The following is a 24534-nucleotide window of genomic DNA, read 5'->3' as shown; positions in this document are numbered from 1 at the left end:
GAAGGGTATCATGGGCTGAAGGAATCATATTGCTCTTAAACAGACCTGTAAAGGGACCAGAGGTTTGCCTAATTATTCTGTAACCACCCCCCCCCCCCCCAGTATATATATATGTACCAGGGGGTGGTATAAATGCTACATATGGTGCAGACATAGAGCGGTATATATAGTACACATACCTAAATCAAAACATCCACAGTACCATATTACCATTATCGTATATTATGAAACAGCTACCATTTTCCTAGGGATATGAGATTGGAAAAGGAACTCATATAAGATGACAAAATTTGGAAGAATATCAGCTCTTTATATTTGTATTCAGATCCTGCTGTCGCACACTCTCCTTCCCGCGCAGCGCTGCGCCTGTCAGCAGTATAGGTTGGGTAACCAAGGGCTGCTCCTTCTGAGCAGGGGGCAGATTTTCCCGTTGGTATGTGGTGAAATTGCTGGCTATGGAGTCACGGCACCAGGTCACACGCTGTCATCCTGTGTCCTAGTACTCCCCTCTAACTCACCGCAGTGCATGTGAGTCAGGTGTTGGTGACCTGCTGGCCCAGATGTTTGTGGCAGCTTGGATGGTATGCACCTCTCACTCACGGTGAAAGCTACTGTGTCTGTCCTGAAAGTCAGGGTGTGCTGACCTGGTGCTGTAAAACCTGAATAAATAAGTCCCTGGGATTGCCAGAGCAATTAGCCTTACCATGCCAGGGACATCCTTATATTATAGGCATCTCTCCAAAGCTGCTTCTTTGCACCCAGAGAAGATTTCCAGGTGAAAGAAAACCTGACACAAACAGTGAGTCTGAGGAAATCTAGGTTGAAATAGCTTTTGCATCAGGCAAGATTGCTTTCTTTTTGTTTCTGGAAAAACTCATTGACCAAGTCACCTCAAACCACAAATACCAGCAACCTTGTTTTGTAACAAAATTAACGTTTTCTATGGTGAGACCAAGGGATGCTTTATAAAATGCATGGCATCAAAGGCCAGTCTTTCACTTTTGCCTAGAAAAAGGCAAGGTGTCTTGTCAGGATGTACAATTTCCCGAAGGATGGACATATTGGAACAAATGGCATCCTAGTTCCTGCTATTTCTGAACCGCAGTGTGCATTGCTGTGGGAGACCTACCCGCAGGGAGCCCGGGGCGGGGGGAGGATGGGGATGAAGGACAAGGAGGAAGGCAGCGGAGAGCCCTGTTTTGCAGGGTGAAGGCCAGAGAAGCCCGGCAGGGTGCTGGAGCGGCTGGTAGGTCGGCTGGGACAGAAGGAGCAGACGAAGGCATCACCGCCACCCTTCCCCTCGCCCAAGCACTTGTATTTTTTCTCCGAAAGCGCTGTTTTTCAGTGTCACATGGCTTAAGTGAAACTTTCCTTGAAGTCCTCCAGTCAAGTCAGCCCGCGGCGCCAGAACAAACGGGAGCCCAGAAGCCGCAGCACGCAGCGAAAACCCAGCCGGAGGGCACGTTTTCCCCGCAAAAGCCCTGAATTTTTGGGGGGCGGGAGAGAGGGGGATACAAGGCATGGGTGCGCGGGAAACGGGGCTGCGGATGCAGGCTGAGCTGAAGGATGGATCAGGAGAGGAGGAGGAGGAGAAGAAGGAGGAGAGGGAGGAAGCGCGACCCGAGGCGGAGGGGGGCCGCTCCGGGGGGCCCGTCGTCACCCCGCGCTGCCTCCTGGCTGTGGGCGGGGTGTCGCCGCCCTTGGGCCGCCGCCGGGGCGGCCGGGCCGGCCGGGGGTATGGCGGGGGAGGAGGAGGAGGAGGAAGAAGAGGGAGCGGGGGTGTCATGCCGAGAGCGCGCGTCGCAGCCCGCCAGGCCGCGGCCCGACCCGCACCCCGGGGCGCAGCCCCTCCGCCCTCCGCCGCTCCCCGGACAGCGGCCCCGCTCCCCGCCCGGCCGGGGCACCCGCGCCCCGGGCAGCAGCCAGCCGCGTCTCCAGCGGGCGGAGGGAAGGGGGAAAGGAGAGCGGAGCCCTCTCCACCGCTCAGAGGAAGGGGAGGGAAGGGGGAAAGTTTAGCGGAGGGTGTTTGAATCGGGAGTTATCCCTAAAGAGCCTTTCCCCTGCTCTGATCCAGAGGGCAGCGCCGGGAGGAGGGGGCGGCGACGGCGAGCAGCCCCGCAACATCTGTAAAACTTGAAGGAAGCGGTTGAGAGGAGCGCGCGAGAGAGAGGAAAGCGAGAGGGACAACTTTTCCGACACGTGAGTATCTCGGCGCGATGTGTTTGTTTCCCTCCTTTCGTGGGCTGCTCCGAGCCAAAACAATGCGGGGCGGCGGCGGGGCCGGAGGGGACGGGCGGGACGGGACGGAGGGGTCCCCCCTTCCCTCCGAAAACTGTTTGGTACCAGACGGTGGATTTCTGGGGATATTTTTTTCTTTTGCTCCCTCTCTTCTTCTTTTTCTTCTTTTTCTTCTTCTTCTTCTTCTCCTCCCCCCCGGCTCTTTTTGTTGAACCAAATCAGAAATGTCAGTCAGTGCGAGTGAGTCAGAAAGGATCAGATTACAAGATCACTGAAACTGATGTCGGACCCGCGCACACACACCCCCACACGGAGGCAGAGGCGCGGGCTGCTCCCCGCGGGAGGCGGGCAGGGATAAAAACACCACCAACACACCCCGCGGCCCTCCTCTGCCGCCTGCGTCCCGCCTGTGCCCGTCCCGTCCCCCTGCCCCCGCGGGATGCCCGCCGGCTGCGCGGGGGCCGGCCCGCTAGCTGCGGCGGCGGGGAAGCGGCGCGGGGGCGAGCGGCGGCCCGCCCTTCGCCCATGGGCAGCGCGGGGGCTCGGCGGCAGCGGCGGCGGCAGGTACGTACCTACTTGGGCGGAAGTTCTTTGTTCCCCTGGCTCTGCTCCGGGCCACTTTCTTCTCGCCTCTCAGCTCTCCGGCCCCGCTCCCGGCCCCCTTCCCGCTTCCCTAACTTGGAGGCGGAGGGCAGGGGGAGCGAGGTGTCTAACCCCCAAATGGCTGTCACGGAGCGCGGGAGCCGAGGACGTGGGGTGCGGGAGAGGCGGGGGCAGTCCCCGCTCCGGGCCGGCCGGGCCGTGTCGGCCGTGGCGAGTCCGCGGCGGAGCTGCCGATGTACGGGTGGCAGCTGTTGTTTTATTTCCACTCCCTTCCTTCTCCTCGCCCCCTTTCCCCGAGCGGCTCCCGGACGTTTTCATGCCCGTGCGGCAGGAGGCCGGCCGCAAACTTCGCAGGGGGAAAGGCGAGAGGAGCGGGCAGAAGGCGCTGTCACATCTGGCGGATTCGGAGGGGCGCCCGGGGGGCGTCACTCCCCGCCGGCGCTCCCTGCGGGCAAGGGGACAGGCGGGTCCCGATCGGGAGCGGGGTGCTGGGGGGTGCCGCGCGCCTCTCTGTGCCGCTCCGTGCAGCCGCTGGAACGGGGTCGGGCTGGGGAGCGGGACGCCGGGCCGGGCCGGGCCGCGCGGGAGGAGCGGGGCGGCTGCCCCGGAGCTCTCGGCACCGCGGCCCGGCCGTGCGCCGCCCAACTTCGGAGGGTGGGAGCAGAGCGTGTCCGCCGCCGTTCCGATTGTCCCGTGAAGTCGGTGGGGTGTTGGCGCCCGCTCCCCAACCCGCGCACCACGTGAAGAAAAAAGGTAAAAGGAAACACACGCCCCCCGCTCCCCACCTCACTCCCCAATTTTGTTTTTAACCCTCTGGTGCGTAGTTTTGATCCGGGCCTGCGGGTACGGTGTCCGTGGCTTTCTGCCAGTTTGTATGTAGATATATTTATGTAAAACATTTTCTCCCAGCTCTTTGCCAGCTGTTCCACATTTTCCAGCTGCCACTTCAGTTTGAAATGATGGACTGTACGGATCTGAAAGAGCCTTTTAGTCAGAGGTATGGATAGCTGTCCGTTTGATACACAGTGTCACGTTTTAGAGGCTGCTTCACTAAAGGCCTATTAAGTAGCAACCCTCTGCAAAGTGCTGGTCGCTGTCGTGCCCCTGATAGTTCCCGCTTCATCTACAAGGGTCAATAAACGTGATTTTTTTAAGCTTCAGCTTGTAGACTTCGTTTCTTTTGTGTGCGTGCTACAGAAAAACTTGGAAGCAAAATTTTCCAGAGGCCTTGAGATATGTGGCTGATTAAATCGACAAACATTTTTAAGAGGGCATAGCTACCTCTCTCTGTGTGATGTAGGTATCTGTTTTGAAACCGTTTAAGTCAGTGGAATAGTGAGAAATCACTATGTTTCTCTGTGTTACAAAATTGGTTTTGATGTGGTGTTCAGCGGGATTATGGATTGAAATGTGCAAGAACTGGCCTTAAGTAGTTTGAATATTTGTGCAATTGCATTGTAATTTGGAAAGGTGCCTCACTGATTGATTCCTATAATTATTTCATTTAGATCCTTTATTAAAAATTAATGATCTGACAGTTTCTTAATTATATATGTCATGATTATTTTGAAGGAAGACGAATACTGTGTTTTAAAAGTAAAGTAACCTTAAAGTGTAAAAATTGCTGTGTCTGCACCACTGTATTTCAGTTGAGGAAATATATATTAAAAGTAATGGTGAATGAGTTTGGCAGTGTAAACTGTAGGCAGCCTCTTGAGAGTTTGTTTATATAATGAAGGTTTGGGTTTAACTAGCTAGTATGTAAATACTTTCAGTTTGGTGTATAGCCCAATTCTAAAAGCATAAATAATAGTAATTATGAGAGAAGGCTATTTTAAGGAGGGGGGATTATTTCTTTAAAAGCAGGATTATGTGATTTTGAATGAGTAGGAAGAATGAGTAAGAAAAGGACTGTCTCAGTGTATGTATATTCTTTTAAGCAGCAGTGGAAGTAAAATGATCGCTTAAGGTGCCCAAATGAATGCACTCTTGACTTCTGATAATAGCATATGTTTTTCAGTAGAACATGCTGTTTTCCAGAGCATTTCTATGGAAGTACTGCAAAACAAAGACATCACCTGCATTTCCCTGCTTAAGTGGAGTAAACGTTTTTTGCTTGAGAAGACATACTGTGGCCAAGACAGCATTTTACTGCTATAATCTTCAGTCGTGAAAGATTGTTCATTTTCAAACACAAAACCAATTTGTAACTAAGAAATTAAAATATCAATAGTTATAAATAATGTTTTTCTGAATAGTTTTTTGAGAAACCGAAATAGTCAAGTTTTGTGATATTATAATTTGTTCACCTTGCAGATTACTTAACTTTTTAAGAAGATAAATGTATGCATTGATAGTGACCCATGAAAGTTTCAGTTACACTTCCTGCCTCGTTTTTAGAAAGCTATTTCATTACCTGCACTCCCCTAGTGTGTTTGAATTTCATCCTGTGTGTTAAGGGAAGGAATGGCATATTTTTATGTTGCAGAGTCTAGTGAAAAGTTAGTCATTTTTGCCTGGTAAGTAAGGAATGTGATGGTTATTAAAGCAGGGTTTATTTGGAGTTGTGGAAGGAAGCAGTTTAATGATCAGCGTTGCGTGCCTTCAACTATATGAAGACAGTAACGTACAAAGAAAAAGCAGACTTGAAGGAAAAGTGAATCAACGAGTCATGAAATCCTCAGGAAAACCATAGTAATGGAATGTTAATGCTTTTAGACTATAGTAGATTACCTTAAAAGTCAGGCTTTTCTTCTTTATGCAATTGTTGTAAATCCCTAGCTAAAGAATACTTTGAAGAAGGCTTTAGTTTTTCTGGCACTCATATTCTGTAGTAATTCTGGTTGTTTTGGAAGATTCAAGATATTTTCTGCCAACTTGCAGTTAAGCAATTAAAATGCTAAAATGGCTACAGAGGAAGCTTTTTACTCAACAAAAGGTTCAGCTGTAATAATGATTTCAAGTTGTCTTTTAACCACAGGTTTTATAGACCTCCTCCCTTTAGACTTTGTCATTTTTATAAGGGAATTGATTTGTTATACTTTAAAATCAAATAAAATGAGACAGAATAAACAAAAATAGGGCATGGGTGCTGCTGCAAACTTTTCAAGTTCTTTCAGTGCATTTTTCATCTTTACTTTTATTTGATAGGTCTGTGAAATAGAGCTGTAGACTGGCAGACTTTAAATGAAATTTCACACTTTGATGATTTTTTTTTAAACTTTGATATATTGACAGCAAAAGGAGCTGCAAAGCTTTTATATAACTTGAGCAGTAACGCCAAGCAGCAGTCAAACGTCTCTATGCATTTGTGTTTAACTGCAGAAGAAAAACATGTCCATGGGCAGTAGAGGGTTCTTATCAACTCCCTAATCCCAGATCCCAGCAAACCTTGAGGGCATGCCTCAGATCTTGCTGAAATCATTGTAGACTCTCACAGTTTGCAGATTAAATATGCTATGTGTTCCTGGCTCCAACAACAGTTTTATGAGCTCACTAAGCTTCCTGTTTTAAGATCCTTTTCTGAAGTTTTTAGGAGCTGCTAAAGGCGATGCTGTCTATGGCAAGTGCTACTTGTTAATTTAGGGACACTTTAGATATTTCATTCTGTTGGTAAAAAGAGCCAAAATTACTATTTTCAAATTGGAAGTCGAGTTGCACTGGAAAAAAAAAGGAGCTCCTTTAAAGAGAGATTCTGTTGTTTTAATGTGTTTGTCAGTACAGAAGGTGACAAAGTTTATAGGAGGCTTGATTTGTTTTATGGGGGCTTGACTTTGACCAGACTCTTTAAAATGAGGCTTTTTCAGTTGTAATTCTAAGCACAATGCAGCTTTTAGTACATAATTTCTGAGCCTCTTTTAACCAATTGTATTTGTAGCAGCTCATTAAACATACCTTTGAAGTTCTCATTCTCCTTTAAGTCTCAAAGAAGGGAAAATGTATTTTGCCAAGAATGAATTTCAGTGAATCAGGTAGTTAACCCTGGAATTTGTTGACCCTTCTAAACGAATGGTATTGCACTTCACATTCCGGGTCTGGTCTTTTCCAGCTGCTAAATAGTTAACTCTTATATTTTATTCACTGTAATCATGTTTATGTATTTGGTGTAATAGTTTTAATTAAAAAGGAAAATACTTATTGTCCAACAACATGGGTCATGTTATTCCCGAGAGAACTTGAGCCAATTTTGCGCTTAAAGGTTATTCAATGAATGAAATTTTGAAAGCCCATTTGTCAAGGTACTGCACAGTTTCTGTTAGTTTTCACCCCCAAATTCATTGTCCTCGTGGCCCAGTCATTAGTCAGCAGTGTATTATGCTGCCTTCAAGCAATGCTGCCCAGCACTTCTTTGCACCATTATAGCTCTAAAAGTGTACTCTGCCGACTGGTAGAATTACTGCTCTGATTTCCGCTTGGCTGGTTTTGAGGTAAGTCCCCTCCCTACCTTCCAGCTCACTCTAATCCCTGCTTTCTCTTAAGGCTGCTTTCTGCAGAGATTTAGGGGCAAACTTTCTTAAAGATTGTGCTGGCATCATAGTGTGGTTTTGTTGTGGTATACACTGTACATGTAAATTGTACTTGCCTTACCTTGAAAGCGTATTATATTGGCTGCTGATCTGAAGAGTTGGTTTCTCTGTCTCTTTAAGAACAAAACAAGAAATGAAGACAATACACTAATGTTAAAAACGCCTGCAAGGTTAGTTAGATTACAAGGGAGAAACCAATTGGGATAGAATGTGTTTGTCTAAATAGTTGCTGAGTGTCAGAACTGATAATATCAGAATCCACTACCTGGAGATCTGACTGAATAATTTTCTTAGCTGAAGTTTCCACTCTTATGTCAAGTTATTTTTTGCACTGATTACCAAGAAGATTAAGCTTTTTTTTTTTTTTTTTTTTTTCTGGATGGTCAAAATGCTACTGTATTTTTTTTGGTACCTGATATTTAGTTCAGGGCTAAAGTACTCATCTAACCTTTTGGTGGTTTAGAGATGAACCTCCCCCAACAGCGTTTGCTGCTTTGTATGATACTATGTTTTTTTCGCATACAAATCTGTTAATGTCAAGAAAATCAACTGTGTGTAAAGAATACATCATCCAGCTGCTGAGAGAATAAAGCCTTCATTAGATAAAATGCATGAATACCTGAAACCAAAGAGTCAGAAACACAGATCAAGTTAGTGTCAGTTCAGTACGCTGTTCTGAACCCTGTATATTGAAATGAAATTCTAGCACTACCAATTCTTTAGTATCAGGATGTGGTTTGGTGTGGTTTTGCTTGGCTCTTCAATTCACTATGGATGCTTTTTTCTGTGAAAATAAGACAGCTGTACAATTCTATGATTATGTTATTTGAACAGGGATAGTGGATTGTGGAATGCGCATTTGTAGTGCAGCAGTTCAGAGTTGTGCTGTTGTGTTTTGTCAAGTTACAAAATCGTGAAGGAATCATGATACAGTTTTACTGCTACTGTGAGACAGGTGTAAAACCTAAAGTAAACTGTAAAAGCTGAAGATAAAGTTTTATAAAGTACCTTTCACACTTGAAGTTCTTCCTGGGTATATGGAGTTTTTCTAGCTCTTTTACGTCTTAAAACATCTGTGTTGGGTTAGAATGTGAAATTCTGGATGGAGGCATCCCTTAACCTGAGTATGCTGAGGAGATAAACAGGCTTCCTGGAATGGGACTGTGATCAAAACATTGCACTTTCAAAAGCATTCTACTTGATTCCTTTGATCTTGTTTTAAAATGCTAATTGTAAAATATGGAATACGATCTTTTCTTCTTTCATTTGCATATCATAAGTTGGGAACAGAAGGCACATCTTTGCAATAGATGTATATTAAATACATTCTTCCTTGAGCTCAGTTCCTGTATAGATTGACACTGATATATAGATCTAGTTTTGATTCTAAGAAAACTTTCATCTGTTGGGACTGATGAGATAAAGTAAAAAGTGTGAAGAAAGTGGTCATTTCACTGGAATGTTTAGCTCCGGTGCTGGAAATCAGAGTATTTCTGCATTTTTCTGTGGCAGTTGTAGTCACTTCTTACTTGACTAAGTAAGTGATGCAAAGCACAGCCATTACAGATGTTTGTAATTTGCTTAACCAAGCTGTTTGTCGACAAGAAGGGAAGGAAGAAAACAGCCTGTATTGTCACCATAAGTATTCCTAGTGCTAATAGGAGTATCAGCAGAGGAAGTCATAGGGTATGTTATCCACGCAGCAAATCTTGCTGGCTGTCCCCTTTGCTGTCCTCTCAGAATACTCCTGGCCTTTCAGATCTTGAGCATATGAATGAAACTAATTTCAGGTTTCATAAAACAAATGTTTTACCAAAGGAAGTTATTGTCATTTGTTTTGGATTTAGTGCTGCTGAATTTCTGAATAAAGATGGAGGCAAAAATGTAGTGTAGACTTGGTTGGGAAGTTTGAGGTGTCACTGCTCATTTTAACCTATTGCTACAAACAGTACAGTCCAAAGGAGATTTTTTTCATACCCGCCTGTGCTAGTTCTTTTGCTGCTAATCTTACTTTGACATAATAATTAGAGTTTTTCCTGCTGCAGAGTTTGAAGCAAAAGGACATGTAGGAAATTAGGATTGCAAAAAAAACAGTAACACAGCTTACTCTGTATTTTTTAGCAATATTAGACTGCTTAATTGGAAGGAGTTCTGATTGCTTCAGGATAAGAGCATTACTGGTTTTAAACACACCCTCTCCCCAAATATGTTTACACATTTGAAGGCTTGAAAAATATGTGACACTTTATATTTTTTAAGAAATAACCTTTATTCTTTCCATTGTATTTAGATAGTTTGTAAGAGAGTCAAAAAGGAACAAGGAAAACTCAAGACCATGTGCTTAAAATAACACATGCTTAGATGCAGAGTTAATGACTTGATTTGTTTGTTTTGTTTTGGTGGTGGGGTTGTTTAGTTTGTTTTTTTTTTTAATTTTAAAGTTCAATTCCTTATTCTAAAAGATTCTTGGATAATGAATGGATTATAAAATTTTAATTCAGAGGATACATCATATCTGAAATGTAAAGCCACTAAGATGTGCTTTAAGTTTGGGCTCCGTGTTGCATGTTTCACGTTCCTAAACAGCAGCTTCTGTGAGGGATGGACTAGTTGGATATGGACAGTATGACCTAGATCCTTCGTCCATTAAGTTCTATTTACTGGGTAAGAAAACATGAATAATTTCTTTCCTGGTGGAAAGCTGTTTTATGTAGATACAGAGTTTAATCTGTTGAAGTAATAGTAAAAACATTTAATTGGGGTTATTTTTAACAGCTTTCTAAATCCCAAAACAAAAGTAGAGATAATCTACTTTTAGGAGTGTGTGGGTGATGTGTATTAAAAGCAACTGATGTGCTGCCCGAGTAGAAAGTGCCACTTATTGATCCTACTGTTAACGTGTATGTTTTAAATATTTTCAGAACTTTTGGTAATTGAGTTTATCTGTAAAAGCGAGGTGTCAGAAAATGTAATTCCTCTGGAGTCGAAAAACTCTTACACTCGATCAGTAGTTCAGTATATGCCATGGAATAGTTTCTCACTTAGGATCTTAATCACGAGGATGCTAATAGCATTGCTTTGCCTAGCTGATTGCCTTCGTGTTTGTGATCCTCTGTTACTGTTGCCACAAGCTATTTAACCTATCAGGAACAGATCAGGCCATCATTAACCAGGCTTTAGGTGTAGTTGTTTTTCAGTCTTTATGGGGGGGGGAAGAAATCAAAGGAATGTAACACAGGAAAAGTAGTAGTAGATAGTAATAACTTTGGAAAGATCGTATTAATATATGTTGTGTCCCTTAACTTGGGTTATTTTTAAAAATAATTTCAAGCAACAAATCTGCCTATCTGATTCTGTCAAGGGGGTTTTGTTGTTCTCTCTCTTTTTCTCTTTTTCTCTCTTTCTCTCTTTCTCTCTCTTTCTCTCTTTCTCTTTCTCTCTCTTTCTCTCTCTTTCTCTCTCTTTCTCTCTCTTTCTCTCTCTCTCTCTTTCTCTCTTTCTCTCTCTTTCTTTTTCTTTCTCTTTCTTTTCTTTCTCTTCTCAGCATTTTGAAACAGATTAAGAAGTATGCGATCAGCAACTAGTGCATTTATAGATCATGCATGTAATTTTTCCCCTCAACTTCTTGATTGTTGGTTGTGGTTTTATAAATAGTGGATATAACGCTATTTGTGCTCTTTATATTGGTCTTAGTCTTCCTGTGACCAGTTGTCTCAACAGGGAAGAACCTGAACAAAATTTGCCCAGGAGTAGTTAATGGGAGTTGCAGAATTCTGGTTTAGCTTACAGAGAATTGGGAAAGGATAAAACTATTTTAAAAATATATGGTCTTTAGGTTAGTTCCTACAGCTATTGCAAAAATGGTGTGATATACCAAGAAGTTAATGTTACAACTGGAAGATATTACTTAAAATGTCTGAGCACTCGTGCATTTTTCAGAAAGTACTGTCAGGGGTTACTTTGTCAGTGCAGCTGTGCCAGCAGATTTAATAGAAAGCAATGCTGAAATCTGGGAGGGTTTTGGAAGTTAAATGTACCTGAATCAAGCCGGTATAAATCAGTGTGAAATAGCTCCTGTATAATAAATTGTCTCATGTAAATTTTGCATTTGAATGTATCTGAATAAGATGCATTTTTTTATCCTTAAATAATCCCAAGGAATGGTGTAACCCATGTTGATAAATTTGATAAAGAGTCCTTTATGGTTGAGAGAGACTGTAATTTCCTGATTGTTCTTCATGCCTCCCCTTGTGTTTTTCACTTTCATACAGTTGTGCTGTTCAAGATGCATTGTATTCCCAAAGACTGCTTCCAGTAGTGTGGATCAAAGTAGTACCTATGAACACTCTAACTACCCAGAGTCATTTCTGAAAAATTAAACATGCTATGTTTGCTTGCACGCTGATTGGGGCACTCTGGTTGCTGATAGCAATCAGTATGAACTTCCCTACTGCTGATGTAATGATGATGAATGCTGTGACACTGCTATTTCAGACAGCTCTTCTCAGTGGATGCAAAACACTTGTTAATGAATTGAATACAACTACAGCAGCATCAAGTAAAAGAGGGAAAGGATTTACTTGGTTTTTTGTTTGGTGGTTTTGTTTTTTTTAACCCAACACATTAAAAGATACCCCTCAAAAATTAAAAATAAACGAAATAAATGCAGAAGGTTTAAGTTTGCAAGAAACATAAACCACTTTAACATGCAAATTGAGAATTTTAGATGCTTACACTTCAGCACTTAGACCGAAGGAAGTAGTGTTGTTGAAGTCAGTGAGCCTATTCCTATGAATAAAGATTACATGGTCTGGTCTTTACAACTAATGTATGCAATATAAATAAAATGATTTAATAAGTAGTGCAGAGAGAAGGAGCACAGAGCTGAAGATTTCTTGAAAACTCGAAATCTATGTTCAGGAAGGGTCATGTTTCCTGCTCTTCCTGGCACTGGGCTGCACCAGTGGTTTTGGTTAGTTTGCACTGAAAGCAAATGAACAAAAAGATGTTTTTTTTTCTCCCTAGTATAATATGATTATTTTTACTACTGTAAGGCACAGTTTTATAATCAACATACATAAGGATTGGAAGTTAAATAATTTCAAATTGCTTGAAAGAATTCTTCTTTTCAAAACAAGTTTCCAACGTATTGTCATTTGTCGACACTTCTTTTAAAAGAGACAGTTTTCCTCATTCCAGTTCATTCCAGTAGCTTGTTCCTAAAATTCCTCCAATATAATATGCAGTTGGTGAAGGTTTACATTTATGTTTTAAAAAGAAGAGACACACCTGCAGGTTGCTGTTTTGAGAGGGATCAGGTTTAAAATGGGGATCTGGAATTAATTATGCAGTGGGTTCAGGCTTTAGGGAAATTACAGTAGGTTCCAGCGTGGTTGAATGGGAAAAAGCCACGAATGTTTGCTTTCAGGAAGGAATGTTTATCCCTCTATTTACCTATGAAAGTTCAGGCTTTTCCCCATATATTGTTATAGTATTTTCTTGCCACTTATATGCACATGGAGATGCTGGATAGCCAGCTTTCAGGTTTTTTGAAAGTGGAGCTTGCTGCAGAATAGATACAGACTGTCTCAGGCCTGGGGGTAGGAACAGGGAAGTCACTGACCCACATGCTGGAGAGAGCCATGTACACCCTAACATAAGCCACTTTATATTTTAATGTGGATACAATGTCAGGCTGTCTGCTTTTTAGAATGCTTTTTGATAGGGGTTAACAACCAGTGGAAAAACATCTTTACATTGTATTGGGCATTTTCTCTTTTTTGGTGAACTGTAATTCCCACATCTCAGCACAATTTCTGAGAGAAAATAAAAATCACAGCCAAAATTAAGGAGAATGATTCTAGAAGATATGCATGTCTGGTGTGTGTTTTCAACTTGGTCTTAAGGAAAACAAAGATTTTGGGGGCACCATATTGATTTTCAGTTGACTGCTTCCCTATTGGCAAAACATACCAAACCACATACATCTGATTGTTAATCCTGCCAGCTCTCCTGGTTTTCCTTACTTTCCCTGCCATGTAGTTGATACAGCACTGGAGTGTAGCTGGATCTGCAGGAATTCTTGCAGGGGCCCATGCCCCATGTGTGTGGGTTGGGAGCAGAGGAAGGACCTGCAGTGCCAGGGCCATTGGCTTGTGGTGCACAGTGTAGAGCTGAGTAAGAAAGTTTACTCCGGCAGTGTTCCCTCTTCCATGCTGACATGAATAAAAGCAGCTTTCTGGATGTAAACTAAGCAGACATGAAACAGAACAGGTACCAAGAGCAGATGTTTATATCAGTTCTTGGCCAATTTTGCAATTTCTGTCCAAAAATTTAAGTGCTACTTAGGCCTCTGTTCTGTATCTTTTTCTGCAGTAGATAGCATAAAAAAGTGATAGAGAGTGATGGGAAATGTGGAATTATGTCTGCTAGTCTTTCATCCATTAAAGAAGATGACCCTAAAGCACCAGAAAAATCTTATTGGTAGTCTGTTAGGGAAAGGAAAAGGTAGCCAAGAGAATGGATGATGCCACTTTGAGCAGCCACACGTTTCTCTTGAATTGCAGATGACCCAGTGATGCTTTTTAGGAGATTACGGTTTTCTTCAGTACCTTCATCTCCTTCCTTTTCTGAGCAGTGGTTGGATCAGTTTGTAATCCTTCCATGGTGGAGAGGGAAAGGAGGTAGAGATAAGTGGGGGCTCCTCGCACATATCTGCACAGATATCTATGTGGCAGGAGGCAGTGGAGCCGCTGTAGATACCTGTCATCAAAGGTTTTTGTGACCTTTGCCCAAATGTTTCATGCCACTCCACTGGCTTTGTGGAGGCAGAGTATGTGGCTTCTTCCTTTCTAGTTGTGTAGGGAGTATAATTGTTTCTTTTCATGACTTTAAACGAAAAGAAACATGCTTGTGAACCAAGAACCAAACAAAATGGGGGACAAGTTCTGCAGCTTCCTCTTCAGATTTTTCAAAGTCACACTCTTTCATGTAAATGAAGGTGCCACCTGAATAGCAGTCTTGGCCCTTAGGAGAGGAGGCAAAACAGAAGAAAAATAACCACAACTGAAGATGTATAGGTTTTTAAATTCCTTCTGAGACAGCATAGAAAGTTATTCTTTTTAAAGAATGTTAAATAACTCAAAGAGGGTTATTCAGAGGATTGAAGGACTTACTCACGCAGTGGCGGAGGATGGGTATAGGCAGATTTTGGTGTTTATGTGGCTAGGGCTGTACAGAGAAAACAAGCATGTTCTTTTCATGTGTGAACAGCCTGGCAGAAATGCAAGGGACTGAAAAGCAAGCTATACATGATAACTGACCAAAGCTGTGGATGCTCTTGCATGAGGTGTGCAAGGGGAAAAGGGGAGGAAGCATATGAAAAATTTGAAAAGATACTGTTTACAAAGCTTGTGTGAGATCTCAAGGTGATTTGTGCATTGCTGGGTAAAAATGAGGGCTGTTGCAAGTTGAGTATTGTTAGATCTTTCCTGCTCCCTGTTTAAGACACCTGACATTCCCCTTAGTTCTGGTAGGAAGTTGTTTCACAGATCACAATAATATTTACAGCACTTTCACAGATAGATCTTGCAAGTAGTTTTAGAAGTACTCTGCTACAGCAGGCAGAGCTTTGTTATTTCTCTTTTTAGCAAGCAAGAAACTCAAGGGAAGAAAAATGCCTTGCCAAAGCTTAGACAGCAGGTCAGTGGCATAGAGTCTCTGATATCTAACCCAGATCCCTGGCTGTGCTGACTAGCTAAATAATGATTCATTTAGTGATTGGGCTCTTCTTTGATCCCTACTATATAACAATGAGGCTTTGGAGTGTTTTATTGTACTATTAAAAAGAACTCCTACTAGGAAGGTGGGAAGGGGAAGGTTTACTAGACAGTGATGAATTGGCTTTGTAACCCCTTTTTTTTGTTTTGTTTTTGTTTTGGTTTAGTTTTTTTGGATTGATTTGGTTTTGTTTCTTGTTTTTTTTTTTTTTTTTATTTTGACTGTCAGAATTGAGGAAACAGGTTCGTAATGTAATTACGCTTCATTATACTTTGTGGCTTTTTTTGAAGCCTTTCTTTTTTATTTTATTCTAGAACAGCGTGACTTCCTTCTATTTCAGACCCGTTTCGCTAATGACTGCAGTGCTGCTCAGAGCAGAAAATACTCTCTTTATTATTATTTTTTGTTGTTGTTGCACGGGTTCATGTTCAAACTATCAAAGTACTGTTTCTAAGCACGGTGTGTGCTGAATATTGATGATTTGTGTAAAGCTTAATTGGACAGACAGGTGTGCATCAAGTTAAGTTGCAGACCAGTGCTTGGAAACGCTTGTCTTCACAGCCCAAGATCCCTGCAGTCTTGGGGCCTGACTTGCCTGCACTGGTGCACAAGCACTGATACCCTTTAGGAAGCTTGGGCTTATATGGGTTTATATTGGGCTTCTTGGGTTTATATTTGGAATGTAAAAGATCTGAGAATAAAGAGAAATGGCCAGGAAAGGCAAAATAACCAGACACACATCTCTATAGAACTTTCCATTTCCAGTGTTTTCATGCAAAAGAAAGTGATCTCATTATGTGCCACCAGCAATAATATTTGCCTTTCCCTGTGGTTTTCAGGGTGTTGCTCCAATGCACTTTTGTTTGAGTTAGATTTCTGAACAAACAAACTGAGAGATATTTACACAAGTAAGACAAGGTGTAGAGATAGACAGGATAATTCCCACTGCAGTGTGCTGGGGTATCATGAAAGCTGAAATTTAAATATTTGGCTTCTAGAGTCAACACAAAGGTCTGTCTTGATTTTTTCCTTCATTGTTCCAAGGTGCTCTGGACATATGAGAAAATACCATTTTTTTTCCCCCTGGATCCATTAAAATCCTACAGGATTGAAAAAAATGGACCTCCCCATCAAGCAGGCAGCATAGTGGTTTTTCATGATGATTCTATTTAAAAGCAAACATGCTTATTTTTGGTGTTAGTGTTTCTTTAAATTCCTCAGGAATTCATGCATGCAAACATAATTTGATGAGCATACAGAAATGGCCTGTGAACTGCTAATTCAGTTGTGCTGCAGGCTCTTCTTCAGGTGAGAGGTGTGAAAAGTTTGGGGCTAAGATTTGGAACAGTCTTTAAAGTTTATGACTCTTGTTTCATTCAGGTATTAGTGCAAGGAGAGCTGAAGTAATGAGAAGTCATCATGGAGGCACAGTCCCATAGCTCTACCACTACAGAGAAGAAAAAAGTGGAGAATTCCATTGTGAAATGCTCCAGTCGAACAGATGTCAGTGAGAAAGCTGTTGCCTCCAGCACAACTTCCAATGGTGAGTAACAGCAGGGATTTACTAGCAGCCAAACCTACAGTAATTTTATGTTCACTGCATTCCTTGTGAATTGAGCATTTGCACCTGGATCAGTGTTTGTTTTAAAGAAAGGCTAAAGAAAACGAGCAAGGAGGGGGGTGTGGTGGAAAGTGGTAGGATACAATAAGGCCATTTTTGGCATCAGGCATAGTCTTTTTCTTCCAGATGTTCTAATTTGAGATGTAAATGTGCTAAGTTATTTATTATAGGAAGTTCCTGTTTTTGCTGTTTTGGAAATTGTCTAGATTAGCCTGGCAGGTCTTGCAAGTTCTTTGCATTTGGCCATTGAAATATCTTCCACTAGTTAGATAATTAGTTAATACTAAAGAGACAGAAGTGGCTCTGTCAAAATTAATGGCAAAGGTCTTTTTTTCCTCTTCTTTTACAAATAAACTTGCTTCTTGCAAAGGGCTGCCCCCCCCTCTCCCCAAAGTTCCTTAATGGCCAGGAACAAAACCTCAAGCTGGGAGCCTGTCCTCCTGTGAATTCATTTCAAAGTTGTGAATGTACAGCTTGTAGATTTGCAAAACTGGAGTAGTTTTCTTAATCCTCCCCAGAGATTACCTCACTTGACAATTTTACATATTCCCTGCCTCTCCTGAGAATGTGTAATCCCAGCCCTAGCCCTTTCATTGTTCAGTGTAAGAGGGCAGAGTGTATTGGTTCCTATTAATGTAAAACTCCCTTTGCATTAGGAAAAAACTTGCTTGAAAGGGTGTGGGCAGAGTTTCGACCTGTGTATTTTGGATAGCTGAAGATTAACTGCTGGTTTTTTGCAAATCGGTTTAGCAATGGCTAAAAACAGAAGATACCTTTCTGTATATTTTGTACTCAGTGTATTCCTGGCAAAACATTTTATGTTCATGCTTTCTGCTTCTGTCATGCTCACTCATCTGGGCTTGTGGTCCAGGTCAGATTCTTACTTTGATATCTTGAATAAAGGTTTCTGCTTTCTCAGAGAAACAGACTACAGCAGAAAATACATGAGTCCTACGTCCATACTAGAGGGGAATCTCTGTGGGTCAGTAAAAATTCGATGGCACTTGTCCCAGTATCCTTCTGTGTGACTAGACTTCAGATTAAAAGCAAACTCATCACCTGCTGACCTACTAGTTGGAGTTGATCCCCACAAAGGTATAGAAACTCTTGAGCAGCTATGGAAAAAGTTGCATCAGTTTTCTAAGGCATATGAAATTAGATCCTCAGCTGGTGTAATTCAGCACAGATCCGTTGCTGTCAGTGGAATTACAGTGGTTCACATTAGCTGAAGAGCTCCCCATTGTTTTTTGTTTTTTTTTTTATAAAAAGATTTTCCACATTGGCCCAACTTTTCAAACAAATGCACACTTAAAAAACACATATGCATATTCTTTGATGTGTCAGAGGTTTGTACTCAAACTCAATATTGGCACATATCTCTGACTGTTTGGGCTAGTTTGAATGTTATCATTAAACATTTGGATTTAGACGGCTAAAATTAGCCCAATTCTGACACTGATTTACTCTGTGGTCAAATATTTTTTCTCTCTGTAACTGTAGTATTAGTTCTCAACTACCTGCTTCACCTAGATGGAGTATTACTGTATATCAGGGGCACCAAACTCCCAAGAGCTGGAAAGATTTTAAGTCTAATGAATGACTGCAAAGTTTTGTCACTGGAATTGTCTCCTGTTAATGGAATGAGATGCTAATGTAGTACACATCCTGGGGCCTTAGGCTGCTATTTGTTAAGGTAACACTACTTTGTTTTCAGTGGGTAAGTGTTAATCTTGTTAGTATTCATATTTAGGTAAATCACCAGGATCTCCAAGGTTTGGGTTTCTAATCTACCTTCATGTATAACGAATAAGAATAAACGACGTTCCAGAGATGCAGGGTTGGGCTTCAAAGGGATAAAAAATTCGATTCCTTCTCGGATATGAAAAATTTCCTCTTAGTGTAGAGGCTCCATGGAGTATGTACCAAAACAAATACTAATACCAGAACTTTAGGAACTTAAACATGAGTTTTACTGTTGCAGTGTTTTAAAAGTTTTGCGTTTTGCAGATGTGATTGTCATGATAATGAATTTCGGTTACAAGGACAGTTTGCATGAAAGCTGGAGCTTGCATTGCATTTGCATCTTTTGTTCTTTAATGCTGGAATAAGTATTACTACAGGAACATCTTCAGTTGGTATAAGACTCCACTCCTACAAAACACTCCTACAAAAAGCAGCTTTTGTTGATTCAGTGCCTCTTTTTTGCAAGGGCTGTGGTAATGTTAAATGTGGTGATTTGTATTTGAATAGTCTGTTTAACAAGGTAAGGTACCCTTAAAAATAACAAAAGGACAGAATGATCCTTGTTGTTCTTGTCAGAAGACTGATGTCATTGCAGAGCAAAATCTGCCTATCATACCAATGTTACCTCATAATCATGTCTAATATCAGTGCCTCTGTCTTCTGAAGGAGTCAGAACTTAGGTCATAAACAGATTGAAAGCTGCTAGTTATGGTTTTTATGCAAAGCTTACAATCATGAAGAAACAAAGAAAATACTACTATTTCAAAAGCTCCCAGAAGTGAGTGACACATCCAGTAGAAGGATCTATGTTAAAATCGCTGTTGAGTGTGGAAAACTTTAAAACCATATGATGTGTGGACTGTTTATTGAAGAGCCTGGTGTTAACCTAGGTGCAAGGGAAAGAAAGTGAGAAAGGTGACCTGGAAGGGGAGCAGTGCAATTTCTGAGGCTCAGATTTGAGGGTGCCCTTTGGAAGGTACCAGCTGCACTGTAACAGGCTTGGGCCATAGTTTACATGTTGGCCACTTCTGCTGAGTTCCTGTCACTACTTAACACCAAAGAGATTTCTGCTACACTCACCTAACTACAAACTCTGACTGTGTTGCTGAGATGCTAGCAATGTGTAAGATATGGGCCTGCCAGCATTTCCATTATAAACCCCTAATTTCAGGGATTTATAACTGAGCCATTAAAATGTGCTCCAGGACAAAACATGTGGGGAAGGTCTTAGTGCTGTAGCAAATTAAAACTTCTTTTAAAAAACAACGATCAAAAAAGTAAAAAAAACCCCAAATATAATTTGAGATAACTAAGAAAAAACTTTGGTGCCCTTTGATACCCAGTGGGACCACTTTTGCTTTGTTTCGAATTAATTTTTGCAAGCTTTTGATTTTTTCTTCTTTCTGTTTAATTTTGTATGCCTTGACCAAACCGGATTCAATTTAATAGTATACATTTCTTTGCAAATTGTTCCTTTTACTGCTTTGTTTGACTGATATATTTACTGCTAAGCTAATACTCAGGGAGACAAAAACTGCTAAAGAAAGCTGCTAATGGAGATGTTAATTCACAAAAGGCTGTGTGAAAAAAAGTTTGTGCTAGGGTATAAAGTCAGCTTACTTTTCGGTATCGTGGGACTCGACAGCCTCACAGTGATCTGCTTTGGCAAGGTTATAGCAAAAACAAATTGTATTTGTGTCATGACTGTGTCACCGGTATTACATTGGAGTAATGAGGCCAATGTCCTGGACCACCTTGCTACCACAGTTGTCAGGTCTTGTCTTCTCACGTGTGCATCCGTGCCAGTTTTCTGGAGACAAAGCAGTAAAGACCCTGTTCCCTCCTATGTCAGAGCTTGGATTTAGGTCATCCTGAAAGTTGCTGCGTGCCACACACGTTTCTATGAAGTTGCAAAGAATGGTTTTCTGAAAAGTAGTGTCCATTGATAAAATCATTTACATTAGTTCTGTACTCCCCTTGGAGAGCCTTTCCCAGGTCATGAAACCTGCCTTGTTAGATCTCCACTGGATATTACAGTACCTCCTGTAATTTCAAGTAATTTCGAGGATTAAAAAGAAATCTTCAGGTGAATGCTGTAAACGTTGCAGGAGTCCACACAATGGCTTGCCTTGCTTAATCGCGATGAATGCCGCCAGGAAGGCTTGTTCTCGGCCGCTCCTCCGCGCTGCTCTGCCGGCGAGGGCGAGCAGCGTGCCTGCTCCCCGGCTGCCGTGTCCCGCAGCCTGGCACACGAGCTGTGGCTGAGACCAGCAGCACGCCAAGCCCCTGTGTCAGGCTGAGCGCTGAGTGCTGGAGCAGCCAACTCCACTGCTGCCCTGCCCTGCCCTGCCCTGCCCTGCCCTGCCCTGCCCGTGCAGCCGTGCTCACCACCCTGCCCTCCCGCACCCGGCACGGGGAGTCACAGCCTTCCCATCCCAGCCCTGCAGTCAAGTCGTGAACTCCAGTCCAGCCAGCTTGAGTGAATGCCTTGCGTTAGCCACGGGACTAGCTCTGTTTGCCCTAATAATATGGCTGTTTGCATGCTCACAATTAAGCAGTGGCTTTAATGCTGTACCAGGCAGGCTGCTTTGACTCTGTGCTCTGCTTTGGAGGTGAATCAGATTTATTGATAGAGTACTTCCTAAGAGGTGTTGACCAAAAAGAGCCATGCTAACCTAACACAGCCCTCAGCTCAGTGCCATTTGTTTTTTTTTTTCACTTAATCTGTACCATGGATATAATTAATTTTTTGCTTTAATTTCTAAAAAGTATGGGGAATTTCTGTGAGGACTGAATGAATACTTTTACAAGGCAAAGCTGCACTTCACAGCATTGCTTGGAAATTGTAATGCTGTGTTCAACCCTGATTTATTTACTGTTTGGCTTGTGAATTTTGTTGGTGACTAAAATGCTTTCCACTTTTGGACATTTTGGCTCTAAAATGATGTCTTTAATGTTGCATTAAAACAATGCAGTTATTGTATAGGAACTCCTTCAGTGTCTGACAGGCAAGCACTTATTTTCAGTTTGATGTGTTTTGTCTGGTTTTTGACCCATGAGCTTGTTCCAGTGTAATCTGATATTTCTTATTAACCTATTACTCTGCCTTAAAAAAAGCTAATTATAAACGTATGTAGGTTGTGGACTTGACTACCTTTATCAGAATCAGATAGTTATTGAGAACATACTTTAAAGTGATAGAAAGCAGAAATTATTATCTTAATGATGATGTAACTTAAAACCAAACTTGATAGATGAATAAATGAGAGGAAGTTCATGCGTCCACTTTGATTATTTCAGAAGAAGAGCCAGCTTCATCTAGGTCTCCTTTCTATTTTTTTTTTCCTTCTTCCTAGTAGTTTTAGGGTTTACTGAGGGAAGCAGTCTGCAACCCCACAAGAATCACATTTCCTGTTTAAACTTTTAGTTGGTTACTTATCCTGCTGCTTGCTTTCAAGCCTCACCATAAAATAGGTGTTAATCATAATACCCATTCTTGGCCCCCTCGTTGGACTGATGTGCTCAGGGTCCTGTTGAGAGGTCAGGGTTCAAAAGAGGTTGTTAGGTATCAAAACCCATTGCCTGTACTATTTTAGTGACTTGTAAATTGAGTGCTGAATTGATTATATGAGACCTGATTCTACAAAGTGATCAGGAGATGCCATCCTCTTGCCCTGAAATCAAAGGGGATGGAGGGGCCCTCTTTACTTCTCATTTTTAGGTCAAGGAGTAAACATCCTGTAGTATTAGATACTGGAAATGATGACTTCAATGTATGTGTTTTTCTGAGGGTTTTGTTTTTCAGCAAGAGAAATACTGCAGGTAATTCCTATCTGTAAGTGGTACACAGCAGCATGAAAGTTAAGGGTAGAATGGTCACATGTGGTAGCCCAGAAAAATAAGGGCAAAGACCTAAACCTGTAAGATTTTGTGTACCCTTCTGTTCTAATATTTGCAGCCAAGTTGTAAGAGGATAAACTTAAAAGAAGGTACTTATTCTTGGGAAGAACAGAATCTCCTGATGCTTGAAAATATTGAAAATGAAAGTATTGGAGGTTGTAATTAAGTGGAGACTGCATGTCTTGGTATATTGTAATCTGATGTGAGTAGCTGATTAAATACATGTTCTTTTGGAGTAATGCACCCATGGTCCTTTATGCTTACTAATAAAATTTCAGTCATCAAGTTATGGTTTTTTGTAGACTGTAATAACTCATTCTGCCTGATACGATTTTCTAGTGTTGTTCCTCAGTGAGCCAGCCCTACCCTTACCCCACTCTAAACCCAGTGATCTCTGCAAGTGCAGTACAGTATTGCTTCATTAATTCTGCCGAGATTTCCCTCATTTTTTCCCCCCTTCTCTCCCCTCGCTGCAGTGGTTAATAGCATAAGGGATATTAAATGTCAATCCTCCTGTATCCCTTTGCAAGTTCCAGAAAGAGATGATTGAGTGGCTTATCCCTGCAATCACTGTAATCAGTAAGTAATGACTTAACATCCTGCTGGATAACACGAGGTGGAATCAGGAGAAAACATTAGTTAGCAGCAGAAGCTTGCCACCTGGACAAAGTGGAGGTTAAATTTAGGATATTATACACTGGGGAGTTTTTTTTTTCCTGAAAAAACAAAAAAAAGACCCAACCACAAAACACCCAAGCAACCATATTCCAATAGTATCTTGGTTTTGAAATAGAATAAGTGATAATAATAAAAAGGTATAAAATGTTTCTCTGCAGTATGGTGACAGTACCATGCTCTGTGCTTTGAGAAGTCTGTTATCAATCAGACCTCAAAAAGTTCAGCCGTTGCAGCCCACAAGTACTGAGGAGAAGGAAGCAACCAGGAGGTTTGATTTTTAGAAGGAAAAAGGCTGCTGGCAGCAGAAGCTTCAGTGATATCTCACTGGTGTAAGTATTGGTCTCAGGGGAAGATACCCTTAAAGAGAAAGGGCCTCCTAATGACCCTGCACTGCTGTGCCAGCCAGTGCCACCAAAGGGGGGAAGGTGTATGGCAGCAGCACTGCTGTTTCAAGTGATGGCATCTTCCTCCCAGCTGCTGGTAATGGATGTCAACAAACACATGGGTGCCACGTGGTTTGGGAGGGCTGGAAGGGCCCTTAATTAAAAAATTAAGACAGAAAACTCCTGGATTCTGAATCCCAAAAAAGAGAATCTGCAAGTGAAGGAACTATGCTGAGCAGATCATCTTCCTAAAGTAAATAAAAAGAATTTTTAAAAATCCTTTTAATTGACTTAAAGCTAGGCAACCCCTCTGGCAGGCACAGTATTTGGCTTTACAATCTGAACTGTGTAAATTAAGGCAGTTGAAGTAATTAAATTACTTAACAGGTTTTCAAATGGCATTCATCTTTTCTCTTCTAGATGTTTTCTATTTCATATCTGTCTTCAGTTAAAAGGAAATAATCAGGCATCAGTGTTGCCTTTGATTATATCCCTGCTCTGTATGTTTCTATTTACTTCCCCCCCTGCCCTTTCTTTTATTTGTTTTCCAGAGGAATCAAAACCTCAGCTTCTGCTTACATAGAAATTATTACTAAATACATATGCCAATAAGTAGGAGAAGTGAGCTAAGGGTACAGTATGTGATTATGTAAAGAAGGTACCATATTAAAGCTACATTGTTTGTGTATGCCATATGTCATTATTTTGGGGTGAGAGTGGAAGGGGAGGGAGAAGCATTCTTCTGCCTTCCCAACTAAGAGGAAATGAGATGGATTTTTAGTGCTGTGTTGTTATCTTATTTCCCATTAACAGCCTTTGCCTTTGATGTATACTATAAGTGGTCACAATTTAATTTGCAGATTCTGTTTTTGTTCATAAGGCTGGCAATTCAGAAAAAAAAATTGCTTGTAAATGTGATCTGGACCTACTGATGAATGCATACTTTAAGTGTGCAGATGCACTCTGGAAAAGAGAAGTACATAGTAAATGTACTGGGTTTTGTGCAGATGATTTTAAAATTTGGCTTTTAAGGCGTTATGGGTCAGATTATCAAAAAGCACTG

The 24534-nt window shown here is 41.7% G+C and overlaps 1 protein-coding gene across 1 annotated transcript in view; it reads left to right on the top strand.

Moving 5' to 3' along the window:
* The first annotated feature begins 1972 nt into the window (after positions 1 to 1972).
* GLI3 (GLI family zinc finger 3) overlaps positions 1973 to 24534 on the top strand; it is a 210545-nt gene continuing 187983 nt past the window's right edge. Inside the window, exons 1-2 of the mRNA XM_018075744.1 lie at positions 1973 to 2199; positions 16527 to 16689. Coding sequence (XP_017931233.1) covers positions 16566 to 16689 — 124 coding nt within the window. The 5' untranslated portion in view covers positions 1973 to 2199; positions 16527 to 16565. The remainder of the gene's footprint in view (positions 2200 to 16526; positions 16690 to 24534) is intronic.

The sequence above is a fragment of the Manacus vitellinus genome, unplaced genomic scaffold, assembly GCF_001715985.3.
Source record: "Manacus vitellinus isolate BGI_N305 unplaced genomic scaffold, ASM171598v3 scaffold_3_pilon, whole genome shotgun sequence".
Classification (NCBI taxonomy): Eukaryota; Metazoa; Chordata; class Aves; order Passeriformes; family Pipridae; genus Manacus; species Manacus vitellinus.
This window is presented reverse-complemented; position numbering and strand designations above follow the sequence as displayed.